This window comes from Erinaceus europaeus, chromosome 10 (genome assembly GCF_950295315.1).
Source record: "Erinaceus europaeus chromosome 10, mEriEur2.1, whole genome shotgun sequence".
Classification (NCBI taxonomy): domain Eukaryota; kingdom Metazoa; phylum Chordata; class Mammalia; order Eulipotyphla; family Erinaceidae; genus Erinaceus; species Erinaceus europaeus.
The window spans coordinates 11294010-11310258 of NC_080171.1; the positions used below are offsets into that span (position 1 = coordinate 11294010).

The following is a 16249-nucleotide window of genomic DNA, read 5'->3' on the forward strand; positions in this document are numbered from 1 at the left end:
AATTTTTAAAAATCCCTTTTCTCTTATCTTGAAGAGATGATAATTCAATCTTTGCTGAAACAGTCCCAGTGAGCGGAAACCTCCAAAGATAGAAAAGGTTTTGCTCTAACCTTTTCAGTTGGTATTGTATTATATCAAGGGGGTCTGACAGTCTATCTCTTCATTGTCATTAAATAACAGACCCAGGAGTATTTGGTCTTTGACTTTCTATCAAGGGAATATGAAAATGTCATGTGTTTTAGAACCTTTGAATTTATAGAATGTTAGAGCGAGGAGAGACCTCAGATATATATCACTTAGTTCAATAGTTGTTTTTACCTCCTTGAATCTTCTTTGAGATTGTGACAAAAATCTACAAGTGCTTGCCCTCAAAAGAGCACATATACCCCGAGCACATGGAATGCAGTATTCAGTCAGGGAGCCCTGTAGTCCATCTCAGATTAAGAAATCAGTTCATTTCACTGGTGCAAGTCTGGGCCTTCCAGAAACTGAGTGACGCGGAGTCACACAAGTCATTCTCTGCGGGTGGGACCAAAGGATGAGCAGAAGAGTCAGACCTCTGAGTCATTGCTGAGAAGAGACATTGACAGACTGCAGGTGAGCCAGAAAGTCGGTTGCCGTAAGATCCACTAAGGAATCCACAGGCTACCTGAAACGAGTGCCAGGAGACACTCTTTCCCTGAAAGCTGGTTTCTGGAAAAGATTTAGACTTTTCTCTAGTAGCTCAAGAGCAAAGGATAAGGGCTGGGGTGATGGCATAGTGGTTATACAAAAAACTTTCTTTTTGGTCCATAAAAAAGTAATTTCGTTTATTTATTTTTGTCTCCAGGGTTATTGCTGGGGCTCACTGTCAGCACTTCAAGCCCACTGCTCCTGGTGGCCATTTTTTTTTTTAGGGGAGGGATAGGATAGAGAGAAATTGAGAGGGGGAGGTGAGAAAGAGAGACAGAGGGGGAGAGAGAAAGATAGATACCTGCACAAAAAGACTTTCATGCCTGAGGTACCAAAGGTCCCAGGTTCAATCCCCAGCACTACAAACAAACCAATGATAGAAAATAGCTTTTGCCTGATAGCATAATGGTTATTGCAAAAAAGACTCTCATTTCTGAGACTCCAAAGTCCCTGCACCACCATATGCCAGAACTGAGCAACACTCTAGAAAACAAAAAAGTGGTGAGTGAGGAAATGAAGAAAGGAAAGCACCAGATAAATGAGGCTACAAGTGTGAGCAAGTAGGTGGATGGTGATAGTGGTGGAGAGAACGTGATTTGAAAATACAAATAGGAATAAAATACTGAAGAGTCTTAATTCCTGACTGATACTCAGAATCCTGGCCTGCACAGAGGGTGGGATAGGACAGCAAAGGCAAGAGGACATTTTAAAAGAGGCATGAGCAGAGTCAGTGGTGGACACACTGGCACGGAGACAGGAGGAGAGGAGAAAGGCGGAGTGGGATCAGGAGTGGCAGGTTTCACACATGGAAACCAAAGTCACGGTGATGACAAGACGTACAAATGGAAAGGTCCCGCGACCTGAAGAGCTTACAAGTGACGGAAGGAAGGATAGGAAAATGGAGATGCGAGTGAGGTGACTTGAAGCGAGAGGGTTGGAGTTCCAGGAGGTCAGGATGTGAGAGAGATTGAAGAGTCATCCTAGAGATGAAGTGACATTCCCCGCCCCATTTCTCAATGGAAAATCAGCAGAACAAGGGAAGCATTCTGAGTCAGCCCTCAGCAGTGACCTCACCCTCACCGTAGATTGGGGAAGGAAGGATTGGGGAAGGAAGGATCGGTGCTAGAGAGGTGAGAGAGTGAAGCCACAGCCCAGCGAAAGGAGAGCTTAAAGGAGGGTGGGTAACCAGCAGAAATATGGTCTGACTTTAGTTTGCATTCACGGTCTGCTTTGGCAGGTAAATTATAGTAATGTTTATTCTGGCAACAACTTACGTGGTGCAGTGTGGTGTTATAAAGTGCTTTTAAATGAATTATAGATGTTCCTTAAATAGTACTTTTCTAAAAAACACATCTCAGAAAATATGACTACAACTTCTCTCCCTCAATTTTTCTGTCAGTAAATTAGAAAATCACTTTAATAAGTTCTTTTCACAGCTCGTGTTAAGGAAGGTGTTTTTTTTTTTTTTTTTTTTTGCCATTCAAATGTGATCAACGGGAAAGATACATTGAGGTAATAAGATGTTGGCAGGCCATGTTAGTCAGGGAGAGAGCAGAGATAAGGACTGAGTTTAATGTTCTGATTTCTAGTCTTTAAAGCAGAAGCCAAAGATAAAACTGACTCAGATGTCAAGAAATAGCAGGGTTATAGCTGGAGCTCTGTGCCAGTTTTTCCCTTTTAAAATTTTTATTGGGCAGGGGTAGATAGCATAATGGATAGGACAGAGAAATGGAGAGAGGAGGGGAAGACAGAGAGGGGGAGAGAAAGACAGACACCTGCAGACCTGCCTCACGCCTGTGAAGCGACTCCCCTGCAGGTGGGGAGCCGGGGGCTCGAACCGGGATCCTTACGCCCATCCTTGCGCTTTGTGCCATGTGCGCTTAACCCGCTGCACTACTGCCCAACTCCCAATAACTTTTTTTTTTAAAAGATAAAGACAGAGAGAGGAAGATGGGAGGAGAGAGCACAGCACCTAAGCTTCCTTCAAAGCAGGGGAGTGGGACTCAAACCTGGCGGTGCACACAGGGAAGCAGAACACTATCCAAGTGAGCTACTTTACTGGCCAAAAAAATAAGTTTTGAAAAATAAAACTAATACAAATTAAATCAGGGGGGCCAGGCGGTAATGCACCTGGCTAAGCACTCACATCACAGGGCATAAGGATTCGGGACCAGGGGGAAAGCTTCACGAGTGGTAGAGCTGGGCTGCAGGTGTCTCTGTCTCTTTCTCTATCTTCCTCTGCCCTCTCAGTTTCTCTCTGTCTCTATCCAGTAATAAAAAAGAAATTGGGGATCGGGCGGTAGCGCAATGGGTTAAGCACACGTGGAGGAAAGCGCAAGGACCGGCATAAGGATCCCGGTTCGAGCCCCGGCTCCCCACCTGCAGGGGAGTCCCTTCACAGGCGGTGAAGCAGGTCTGCAGGTGTCTGTCTTTCTCTCCTCATCTCTGTCTTCCCCTCCTCTCTCCATTTCTCTCTGTCCTATCCAACAACGAACAACATCAACAACAATAACCACAACAAGGCTACAACAACAAGGGCAACAAAAGGGGGAAAATGGCCTCCAGGAGCAGTGGATTCATGGTGCAGGCACTGAACCCCAGCAATAATCCTGGAGGCAAAAAAAAAAAGAAAGAAATTAAATCAGCTTTTAAATTTTTTTTGCCCTTGTTTATTTTTTATTATTATTGTTGTTATTGCTGTCATTGTTGTTGGATAGGAGAGGGAAATCAAGAGAGGAGGATAGGACAGAGAGGGGGAGAGAAAGACAAACACCTGCAGACCTGCTTCACCGCCTGTGAAGCGACCCCTCTGCAGGTGGGGAGCTGGGAGCTCAAACCAGGATCCTTGGCTTCGGCCACGTGCGCTTAGCTGCTCCCATGATGCCACCCAGCCCCTGCCTAGCTTATTTCTAATCATCACACCCAGTAAAGAAAAAATTGAGGAAAAGTCAAGACGACTATAATTTTTTAGTTTTGACAATTTCAAACACTGTCAGAGTAAGCAAAGCTTCCATTAAAAAACTGATTTCAGAAACGAAGAGCAAAGAGGATGACCATCTTTCACAAGAGAGGAGCCAGTGGAGCTAACAACTAAAAAGAGTGAAAGGCTGAACTAGATGTTCTCAAAATCCCCTCATTTCAGATCCGCTGGGCTGCAAGTTATAGAACAGAGTCCAACAGAGTCCTGCTGGGACCAAGTTTTGGTCACCCGGTACAGCATCGAGTCACCATGCACAAGGACACACGTTCAAGCCCCCGGTCCTCACCCACAGGGAGGATGGGGGAGGTGGGGGTGGTGGGCATTTCACCAGTGGTGAAGCACTTCTGCAGATGCACTATTTCTCTCTTCCTCTCCCCCCACCCCCTTCCCTCTCAATTGCTCTCTGTCTTAAACCAAAAAAAGAAGGATAATGGGAGTGGTGGATTCATTCCCAAGCGCTGAATCCTAGCAATAACTCTAGTAGCAATCTAACAAAACAAAACAAATCATGCTGGGTTAGGGGGGGAATGTTGTGACCTAACACTCCTTTGAAGCACACCATCAGTAGCAACCTCTTCTTCTGTATGGGAAGTCTGCTGACAAGTAGATAACTACTTTCCCAGCTGGACAATGACTCAGCAGTATGACAGCTCAAAGTCTTGGCTCCAGACAGGTAGCCTGCAGGTAACACCTCAGGCAAAGGAGAAGAAGAGGAGACTGAGATCATTCCCAAGACTCAGATTTCCATAGTGTCCAAAAGCAAACTGGCCTCATTTGTCATACTTTACAGATAAAGAAACTGAAGGCCAGGGGGCCAGACAGTGGCACACATGGATAAATGCACACATCACAGTGTCCAAAGACCCAGGTTCAAGCCCCTGGCCCCACCTGTAGGGGGAAAGCTTCATGAGTGGCGAAATAGGGCTGCAGGTTTCTCTCTTTCTCTTTCTCTCTCCAGTCCCTCTATCTTCCCCCCATCTCAATTTCTCTCTGTCTCTATCTAATAAATTTATTTATTTACAAAGAAACTGAAGCCTATATATATATATATAGTTTAATTCAACACAAAGACATACCAGAGCCCGGATCTGAACCCAGACATTTGAACTCTACTCTACCATAACCTTCCATTCTTTTGGAAAAAGAAATTCGGAGAAAGGCGGAAATGCAGGCCCTTCCCCACTCCAGTAGTGAAGTGAAATGTGCATGACTTCACAGTCTTCTTTGGGGAGAAATAAACACTGTTACATTAACTTGCTAGAGTCCTGCTCATACTCAGGAAACCATGACTCAAAATTCTGAAAACAGATTCACACACTTTAAACTGGGATTTAGAGAAACATCAGTAGCAGGAAATGCGATAGTCCTTTCCTTACAGAAGATGTTTCATTGTCACTTAGGATAATTTCTGCACGTCTTTTCTACTACAGCTGTCGCTCACATTCAGACAACTTCTATGAGAAAGCTAGGGGTGATGACTAGTAACAATGGAGAGAGAAATCTATTTGAGGTCTAGGCCCGTCATGGATCCACCTGCATATCAGATGTCAGGCTCAGGGGAAAAAAAACCCAAAACACTAGCATAGTCATGGGCTCTTTGGAATATAACTAAAATAGGACTACTAACTATCTACAAAATGAGGACCTCCCCCTCTCCAACTCTTCATCTGCACTATTCCAGCCTTTAGGTTCATGATTAGTCAACAACTGGTTTGGCTTTATATGTTAACTCTTGTTTCAGCCATCAGGTTCCAGATACTACCATGATGCCAACCGGACTTCCCTGGGCAGACAACCCCACCAATGTGTCCTCAAGCCCCACTTCCCCAGATCCCCGCCCCACTAGGGAAAGAGAGAGACAGGCTGGGAGTATGGATTGACCTGCCAACACCCATTTCGGCAGGGAAGCAATTACAGAAGCCAGACCTTCCATCTTCTGCACCCCACAGTGACCTTGGGTCCATACTCCCAGAGGGATAAAGAATAGGAAAGCTATCAGGGGAGGGGATGGGATACAGAGTTCTGGTGGTGGGAACTGTGTGGAGTTGCACCCCTCTCATCCTATGGTTTTTGTCAGTGTTTCCTTTTCATAAATAAAAGTTTTAAAAAAAATTAAAGAAAGCTAGGGGAAAAAAAAGGCATGTAGAGTGCTAGTTTAATACAAGATTCCTTGGCAAATTTTAGAAGTAGAGCACCTATTAAGAGACAGCACTGTAATATTTCCTAGGATGCCATCTGCTTTGATAGTTGCAGAGTTAGAGAATGGTATCTTTTAAAAAAAATTTTATTTATTTTCCCTTTTTTGTTGCCCTTGTTTTTTTTATGGTTGTAGTTATTGTTGTTGCTATTGATGTTGTCACTGATAGATAGGACAGAGAGAAATGGAGAAAGGAGGGGAAGACAGAGAGGGGGAGAGAAAGATAGATAGCTGTAGACCTGCTTCACCGCCTGTGAAGTAACTGTTACCCTGCAGGTGGGGAGCCGGGGGCTCAAACCAGGATCCTTATGCCACTCCTTGCGCTTTGCGCCACCTGTGCTTAACCCGCTGTGCTACCGCCCAACTCCCTATGGTATCTTTTTCACCAACAGTGTCCACTGGACTGAACAGTATTAGCATTCTTGTTCACAGTGATCTTTCATTTCCCACTAAAATGGCATTTCCTACCTTATATTATTAACATTTTACAGTATTATTATAATTTTCCTTCCCCTATGGGCACGATACGAAAGAATTTGAGAGTGGGAAGGGCTCAAGACTTGGACATATTCAAGATACATCCAGGAAGTTCTCACTCAAGAATTTGTTTGTTGAGGGAAAAAAATGGATGGAACTAGAGGTAATGATGCTTAGGAAGGTGTAGGGAAATAGTGAGGATGTGGCTGAGCTTGGGAGGACTTGACTTGAGGGGACTTTGATTGACAGTGCAGAAGGTGGAAGGTCTGGCTTCTGTAATTGCTTCCCCGCTGAACATGGGTGTTGGCAGGTCGATCCATACTCCCAGCCTGTCTCTCTCTTTCCCTAGTGGAGCAAGGGTCTGGGGAGGCGGAGGTCCAGGACACATGGTGGGGTTGTCTGCCCAAGAAAATTGGGAGAAGCCTATGTAACCTCTGTATCCCTGTGGGTCTGAGCTCACATACTGAGGTCACAGCTAGGAACATTCTATGCTGCATTCATTTCAGGAGCCATCTACCTTGGGTAGTAGCTAGAGTACATTGTCCTACCTCCCTTCAGAGAATGGAACATTCCCTACCATTATTGATCCTATGGTCTTGGCAATATTTCAACTTTATAAGTAAAAAAACAAACAAACAAACAAATAACTAAAAGAGAAGACAAAGCAAAGCACAATAGTTAATCCGTCATCTGTGGTGAATAACCACAGGTGTTGATATCACAGGTACATGATTACTGTGCACATCTGTGTACTATCCTAAAAAGGGCAAGGTCCTTGACACTAGTAGTTTGCTTTTAGTAACTATTTTCTTTTCCCTTCCTTCCTTCCTTCCTTCCTTTCCCTCCCTCACTCCCCCCTCTTCCTTCCTTCCTTCCTTCCTTCCTTCCTTCCTTCCTTCCTTCCTTCCTTCCTTCCTTCCTTCCTTTCTTCCTTCTTATTATTACTGGGAGCCAGACAACGGTGCAACCAGTCAATCACACACAGCACTAAGCCCAAGGGCTTGTGCAAGGATCCAGTTTTCAGCCCCTGGCTCCCCACCTGTAGGGGGGACACTTCACAAGCGGTGAAGCAGGTCTACAGGTGTCTATCTTTCTTTTCCTCTATCTCCCCCTCCCCTCTCAATTTCTCTCTGTCCTATTCAATAAAATAGGAAAAAAAAATGTCTGCTAGGAGCAGCTGATTCATAATGCTGGCATCGAGACCCAGCAATATCCCTGGAGGCAAATATATATATTGTTGACTAGATAAAGACAGAGAAAAATCGAGAGGGAAGAAGGATATAAAGAGACACACGTGCAGCCCTGTTTCACCACTTGTGAAGCTTTCCTCCTGCAGGTGGGGACCAGGGACTTGAACCTGGGTCCTTGTGCACTGTAATGTGTGTACTTAACCAGGTGTGTCACCGCCTGGGCCCTAGTAACTATTTTCTATACAAGTTCTTACCAAGAATTTTTAAAGGTATAGTAAGGACCCAATCAATAAATGTTGTTTGTACATGTTGGTTGCTTTACTCAAATCAAATCTAGACTTAGATTAATCTAGTGGATGCAAGCTAGTTATTGGTATAAGCTTTTTTAAAAAAAATAAGTAGTTTTTAAATATATTTATTTATTTCCTTTTTGTTGCCCTTGTTGTTTTTATTGTTGTAGTTATTACTGCTGCTGATGTTGTTGTTGGTATCTTCTAATTCTGCTTTTAAAAACCCCTTCTGTTTCATTTGGTTTAAATCCCCCCTGCTTAACACTGCATTCTATTTACATAACCACTGTATTCTATTTACATAACCACTGCCCTCTATTTACATAAATCACTTTTACATTTACATAAAGCACCACCTTCCCTCCAGGGCATTGGTGGTTTAGTGGTAGAATTCTCACCTGCTCCACCCCCTCTCCTTGTCACACCCTGATCCTCTCCTTGTCATACCCTGATTTTCACCAGTCACTTTTCTCTCCACCCTCTCTACGTCACATCCTGTTCCCACCCTACTGGGCTAGTATATTTATAAGGACAAGATTGTTTGTAGTAGTTTAGTTTAGCTTAGCTCGGCTTAGATTGTGCTGCGTCCTGCATGAATAAAGAGATACTGCCTACAGCTCAACCGTGAGTCCCGGGTCAACTGTCTCCCATCAATGAAGCTCAGCCCGACAGTTGTCGTTGGATAGGACAGAGAAATGGAGAGAGGAGGGGAAGACAGAGAGGGGGGAGAGAAAGACAGACACCTGCAGACCTGCTTCACCACTTGTGAAGCAACGCCCCTGCAGGTGGGGAGCCGGGGCTTGAACCTGGACCCTTACGCCGGTCCTTGTACTTTGCGCCACATGCGCTTAACCTGCTGTGCTATCGCCCGACTCCCTTAAAAAAAGGAAGAAAAGCAAGTAGACAAGTAGACTAGTTATCTCTGTTAGCTTAGTATAGGTAAAACTCACACCTCAACTCTTTATGGTGGGTGTGCATGGCAATGGCTTGTCCTCACGTTAAAACATCCATTAATAATCAAGAGAAACAGTGATCCATCCTTCACTGTAGAAGACTGAGCAGGTGGAGAAAAGTGACGTAGGTACAGGGATAATTATTCGAGATTTTTCTTTTAAATAATAATAGCAAAAAGAGGTCTGGGGAAACTGCAGAAAGCTATACAAAATATTTTCATGCCTGAGTCTCTGAGGTCCCAGGTTCAATCCCTAGCACCACTATAAGCCAGAATTGAGCAACGCTCTGGCCCTCCCCACGCAAGGATCTGGTTCGAGCCCCCCACCTGCAGGGGAGTCGCTTCACAGGCGGTGAAGCAGGTCTGCAGGTGTCTGTCTTTCTCTCCCCCTCTGTCTTCCCCTCCTATTTCCATTTCTCTTTGTTCTATACAACAACAACAATAACAACAAAACAACAATGGAAAAAATGGCCTCCAGGAGCAGTGGATTCGTAGTGCAGCACCGAGCCCCAGAAATAATCCTGGAGGTAAAAAGAAGAAGAAGAAGAAGGAAAAGGAGGAGGAGGAGAGGGAGGAGAAAGATAATAATAATAATAATAAATCTTTTTTTTTAAGAAAAACTGAGGGCTAGGTGGTGGCACATCCAGTGGAGTGGACATGTTACAATGCTCAAGGAGCCAGGTTCAAGCCCCCATTACTCATTTGCAGAGGGCTGGCTTCACAATCGGTGAAGCTGTACTGCAGGTGTCTCCCTTCCTTTCCCCCTCCCTATCTCCTTTCCCTCCCAATTTCTCTCTGTTTCTATCCAATACATAAAACGTTTAAAAGATTAATTTTGTTGTTTAGATTACATGGGAAAGAAAAGTGTTTCAGATAAGAGAGAGAGAGAGAGAAAGTCAGAATACCACTCTGGCACTTTCAAAGCTGAGGATGAAATCAGGGACCTCGCAAGCACAAGGCCTGAGGGCTCTATCAAGCAGGCTGAGCTGTCATCTCAGCGGCTGTTTCAGTTCTCTCTTGGTTCATCCTCCCAGCCACCCCCACTGCACCCCCACCCCCACCCCAGCCCCTTTCTTTCTTTCTTTCTTTCTTTCTTTCTTTCTTTCTTTCTTTCTTTCTTTCTTTCTTTCTTTCTTTTTTTTGCCTCCAGGGTTATTGCTGGGGCTGGGTGCCTGCACCACAAATCCACTGCTCCTGAAGGCCATTTTTTTCCCTTTTGTTACCCTGGTTGTTTTACCATTGTTGTGGTCATTACTATTGTTGTTATTGATGTCGTCATTGTTGGATAGGAAAGAGAGAAGGGGAAGACAGAATGAGGGAGAGAAAGACAGACACCTGAAGACATGCCTCACCGCCTGTGAAGCGACGCCCCTGCAGGTAGGGAGGCGGGGCCTCAAACCAGGATCCTTCTCCCGGTCCTTGCGCTTTGCGCCACGTGCGCTTTACCCACTGCGCTACTGCCCGTCCCCCCCCAGCCCTTTCCTACCCGGATTCTGAGTGGTGAGAACACAATCTCCAAAGTGCGGACTTACTTGGCGGCAGCATCTTTCCTCAATTGTTCATGTTTCATGAGGAGGTTCTTCCGGTCTCTGAAAGCTTTTCTGACCTTGTAGCCTTTGTAGACGGCTTGGATTTTGAAGGCCGCGATGTCCTGAATGGCTGCAATGGACAAGGCACCATGCTCCAACATGAACTGGATCACTTCGTGGCGCTCTCCCAGCAAAGCATAGTCAAGGGGAGTGTACCTGAGGCAGGGAGAGAGTCCTTTAGGGACTGGAACGGAATCCCAGGCCCAGGCTGAACTGGCAACATGGTGTAGAAGAAGGAAACTTCTTACTAAGAGGTGGGATTTTCTTGCGGCGAAACTACTTGAGAACGGTTCTTTTTTTCCCTCTTGATAGGAAATTTCCAAAGTTTAGCTCTGGATATGCTTATGCAATGTGCTTATAATCTGGCTGTGATGGATTTGTAAGTGGGTCTCAATACAGGACAGAAAGACTGGAAATAAAATAAAGGGTTAGGAATGCATAGAAAGTCTGAGGGTACAGGTGGTTAGTGCAAGCTGGCTTTCGCTGGGTGAACAAATGATAACAAGCAGAGACAATGAAGGTCAGACTGAACTTTAAAAAATATTTCTTTATTCCCTTTTTGTTGCCCTTGTTTTACAGTTGTAGTTATTATTGTTGTCTGTCTTCGTTGTTGGATAGGGCAGAGAGAAATGGTGAGAGGAGGAGAGGATAGAGAGGGGGAGAGAAAGACAGACACCTGCAGACCTGCTTCACTTCCTGTGAAGCGACTCCCCTGCAGGTGGAGAGCTAGGGGCTCGAACTGAGATCCTTACCCCGGTCCTTGTGCTTTGTGCCATGTGCGCTTAATCCACTGCGCTACTGCCTGACTCCCCAGACTGAACTTTTACTGAGAAGGCGGCTTCTGTAACCCTGGCTCGCTTCTGCCCTCCTAAAAAGTACCCCCTGCTCTCCGGTGGTGTATCTTAGGCTGAGGCTAAACTTTCCCAGCTCTGCAGGAAAGCTAACAGTATCCAAGGCAACCAGGCCCTGTCCCAGTCCCAGCCCTTCACCCTGCAGCCTCTGCTTCTATAAGGAAGCTCTTTGCTCTCAAGCCTGCACCCCCTCTATCAAGCTTGCACCATCCCTTTGTTCGGGGCCAGAGTTCTCAGACAGATCTGAGCTAAATAAAAGGCCCCGTTCTTCCTCTACCCACCTTGCTTCAGTCACCTTGATTATTGGTAGAGTCCTTAACACTCTGCCGTGGACCAAAGGAGGGTGAAGAGGAAACCAGGTACTTTGTGTGTCTGACGCTGTCAATTGCCAAGGCTCACAAGCTGGAGACTGTGGGCTGCTTGATTTGGTAGTGTGGGACAACTCGGGAGCCAGCTTAGGAAAAACATCTGTGTCACACTTTCCTCCAAAATGATTTCTGAATGAGGCAATGATACTAGGAGTAGGACTAGGAGGAGGAGGAGGAGGAGGAGGAGGAGGAGGAGGAGAAGGAGGAGGAGGAATAGTAGTAGTAGTAAAAACATGAAAGTACTAGGAGGAAACCATGGAAGATTAAAATGTTTTTTTCAAGGAAAAAAAAAAGGTACGAGGAACTGAGGAGGTCTCGTTCCAGGGGGAGGGTATCTGCCTAACATGCACGAGACTGTAGGTTCAACCGTTGGCAAAGGGAGCACCGAGCAGCACTGCAAGGATGGCAGAACAGAGCCTTGCTTTGCCCTCCCTCCCTCCCTGTCTCTCTCAGTTTAGAAAGAAAAAAAGAGTCTTTGTGTGTGAAGCAGTGCTGCAGGTGTCACTGTCTCTACCCTCTGGACTTCTGGCTGTCTCTACCCAAATAAATAAAGATAATAAAATAATAATAATAATAATAATAAAAAGAAACAGAAAAAAGTTGGGTTGGGAGGTGGATCAGAGGTTGGTTGGTTAACTGCCCCATATTAAATAAATTCAGAAAGCTTTTTTTTTTTTTGCCTCCAGGGTTATTGCTGGAGGGGCCCGGTGTTGGCACTATGGAGTCCACTGCTCCTGGTGGCCATTTAAAAAAAATTTTCATTGGAAAGGACAGAGAGAAATTGACAGGGAAGGGGAGATAGAGATGGAGAGAAAAAGCTAGACACTTGCTGACCTGCTTCACTGCTTTTGAAGTTACCCCCTGTAGGAAGGGAGCAAGGGCTCAAATCGGTATCCTTGTGCTTCATACGAAGTGTACTTAATCCAGTGCTTACCACCCAGTGCTGAAATTCAGAAATTTCAAGAGACAACTGATAGCACAAACTACATGTAAATAACATTTTTCAGGATGAGAGAGAGAGGGAGAGAGAGAGAGAGAGATGGAGAAAACACTCATGTCTACGAAACATATAAAAATACATTTAACCTCGGACCACTACATCTCACCATGCACAAAAGTAAACTCAAAGATCTGGGTATTAGATCAGAAACCATCAAATGTTTAGAGGAAAACACTGGTAGAACCTCTTTCAGTGTAGACTTTCAAATCATCTTTGATGACTCAGATCCAATTGCAAGAAAGAAAGAAAGAAAGAAAGAAAGAAAGAAAGAAAGAAAGAAAGAAAGGCAGGCAGTGGGGGTTGGGCAGTAGTGCAACGGGCTAAGCCCACGTGGTGAAAAGCACAAGGACCAGCGCGAGGATCCTAGTTTGAATCCCGGCTCCCCACCTGCAGGGGAGTCACTTCACAAGTGGTGAAGCAGGTTTTCAGGTGTCTGTCTTTCTCTCCCCTCTCTGTCTCCCCTCCTCTTTCAATTTCTCTCTGTCCTATCCAACAACAACAGTAACGACAACAATAATAATTACAACAACAAGAAGAGTAACAGCAAGGGCAACAAAATGGGAAAAATGGCCTCCAGGAGCAGTGGATTCATAGTTCAGGCACTGAGCCCCAGCAATAACCCTGGAGGCAAAAAAAAAAAAAAAGCAAAACTAAACCAATGGGACTACATCAAGCTGAAAAGCCTCTGCACAGCAAAGGAACCAGGACTAAAACCAAGAGATTCCCAGAGAGTGGGAGAACTTTACATGCCACATATCAGACAAAGGACTGAAAACTCAAATATATAAAGAACTGACCAAACTCAGCAATAAAATAATCAAACAACCCCCTCCAAAAATGTAGAGAGGATATGAACAGAATCTCACCAAACAAGACATCCAGGGGGGTTGAGCGGTGACACAACTGGTAAAGCGCACATGGCGTGAAGCACACTGACCAGCATAAGAATCCCGGTTCAAGCCCCAGGCTCCCCATCTGCAGGGGAGTCGCTTCACAGGCGGTGAAACACATCTGCAGGTGTCTATCTTTCTCTCCCCATCTCTGTCTTCCCCTCCTCTCTCCATTTCTCTCTGTCCTATCCAATAACAACGACATCCATAACAACAACAATAATAACCACAACAACGTTAAACAACAAGGGCAACAAAAGGGGAAAAAAATAGCCTCCAGGAGCAGTGGATTTGTGGTGCAGGCACCCAGCCCCAGCAATAGCCCTGTAGGCAAAAAAAAAAAAAGACATCCATATAATGCTCCAAGTCACTGTCAGAAATCTGCAAATAAAGACAAGGATGAGAGACAAGGATGGCACCTGTGAGAATGCCATCCATCAAGAAGAAAAGGAACGCCAGATGTTGGAGAGGATGTTTGAGGACAAGGAACACAAATTAGTCCAACCCCTCTGGAAAACAATCTTCTCAGAAGACAGGAAATGGACCTACTCTGTGGTCTAGGCAATTCTCCTGTTTCCACCCATCTGAAGAGATCTATGTATACCTATGTTTACTGCAGCACAATTTTTAGTAATGCAATCTTGGAAACAATCAAGATATCCAATGACAGATAAGTGGCTAAGAAATGATTATTATTACCAGAACACTGCTCAGCTCTGGTTTATGGTGGTAGTGATGGGGGATGGGGTGGGGGTTTGAAGCTGGCCCATTGGAGTCTCCAGCATTGAGAGCCTCTTTGCATAGCCATTATGCTGTCTCCCCAGCCCTAGGACATACATTCCTGATAATCACTTGGGTTTGTAGGACTCAACCTAGTAATTTATCATTTAACAACTACCACTGACCTGGCTCCTCTCTGGGATCCTGTTACTAGTCCAGTGTGGTCAGAGAGAGTAAAAGGAAATAATCTGGTGCTAATCAGGTTAAAAAAAAAAAAGGACTCTGTAAAAAAAAAAAAAAGATTCTGTGTATATGTATGGTCAGACACAGAAAACCGTCGAATGATTATAGGAATTATTTTTCTTCAAAATTCACCTAGAAGGACATCAAATTCCCAGAAGGACATCAAAGGAAAAGGTTTTTCCATATAAGCAAAAGGTCGTGGGAGTCGGATGGTATTGCTCTGCGTTAAGCACAGGCAAAGCACAAGGACCAGCATGAGGATCTTTAATTATAGTGACTCTATATATTCACAAATAGGCAGTCATATTATTCATAAAAGGATTATCAAAATTGGGCTTATAAAAGTTAAAGCTCAAACCGTCTTTACTTACAAAGAGGACACAATGAAATAACATGTAAGGCAACGTCCCCTAAAGAATGATGAACTGAGAGATCAGGTCTCTGAGTTTCTTTTTTTTAAAATATTTTATTTATTTATTAATGAGAAAGACAGGAAAGTGAGAAAGAGCCAGCCATCACTCTGGCACATGTGCTGCCGGGGATTGAACTCAGGACCTCAGGTTTGAGTCCGATGCTTTCTCCACTGTGCCACCTCCTGGACCACCAGGTTTCTGACTTTCTTTCTTTTTTTTTTTTTTAATATTTATTTATTCCCTTTTTTGTGCCTTTGTTGTTTTATTGTTGTAGTTATTATTGCTGTTTGTCTTCATTGTTGGATAGGACAGAGAAATGGAGAGAGGAAGGGAAGACAGAGAGGGGGAGAGAAAGACAAACACCTGAAGATCTGCTTTACCGCCTATGAAGCGACTCCCCTGAAGGTGGGGAGCCGGGGGCTCGAACCGGGATCCTTATGCCGGTCCTTGCGCTTTTTACCACATGTGCTTAACCCACTGCGCTACTGCCCGACTCCTGGTTTCTGACTTTCTATGTCCTTATCTCCAAAAGGTGAAAAGAGAAAAGGAAGAACCAGATTTCCCAGGCTACTTCTGGCTGGAAAACTGCATTGCAAATTTTTAAAATATTTTGCTATATATGAAAAGATTATATTACCCCTGTACTCTCATAGTCTTGTAAACCATTAAGAAAAATAAAAGTCCCATCCACAGCACCAGCATGTGGCAGAAATGAGTGGTACTGTGGCTTGTTTCACACTCATGGAAATAGATTTTACAAAGCCTTTTCTAACACATATATTCTTATTATGAGAAATACCTTGCATAAATAGATGTAGAGAGAACACCTTAAGGGGCCGGGTGGTGGCGCACATGTTACAATGCTCACGGACCCAGTCCCCACCTGCAGGGGGAAAACTTCATAAGTGGTGAAGCAGGGCTGCAGGTGTCTCTCTGCCTCTCTCTCTCTCTCTGTCTCCCCTTTCCTCTCAATTTCTCTGTCTCTGTCCAATAAATAAATAAAGATAATAGAAAAAACAGAAAACAGTTTAATAATGCCCTATATAATTATCAACCAAATCAGCCATGTTTTATGCCATATTTGCTTAGTATAACTCCTTTTAATTTTTGCTAAGTATTTTAGCAAAATCTGGTATTTCACCTCACTGCATTTCAACATCCATCAGTGAATAATGTAGACATAGCCACAATGCCATTATTGTAGTCAGAAAATTAATAGGAAATCTTTAGCGAGATCAGATATCTACTATATATTAGAATTTCCCCTAAAACACATTTAAAAACAAGTTTATTCAAACTGGGGTTCTCTGTCTAATTTTTATTTAAGGAGATACAGTCTAAACATCTAGCGAAGTTTTAAGATTGAAATCTATACCGCGTGTTTAAGAAACGGAGCCTATTATGAATACGACTAGTG

General features: G+C 44.3%; 1 protein-coding gene across 4 annotated transcripts in view; it reads right to left on the minus strand.

Moving 5' to 3' along the window:
* INVS (inversin) overlaps window positions 1-16249 on the minus strand; it is a 146514-nt gene that overhangs the window by 11736 nt on the left and 118529 nt on the right. For 3 of the 4 annotated variants that reach the window (XM_060199098.1, XM_060199100.1, XM_060199097.1), the window contains one exon: window positions 10291-10503. The exons of the other annotated variant lie outside the window; for it this stretch is intronic. In XM_060199098.1, the coding sequence (XP_060055081.1) occupies window positions 10291-10503 (213 nt within the window). The remainder of the gene's footprint in view (window positions 1-10290; window positions 10504-16249) is intronic. 4 annotated transcript variants of the gene reach the window in all.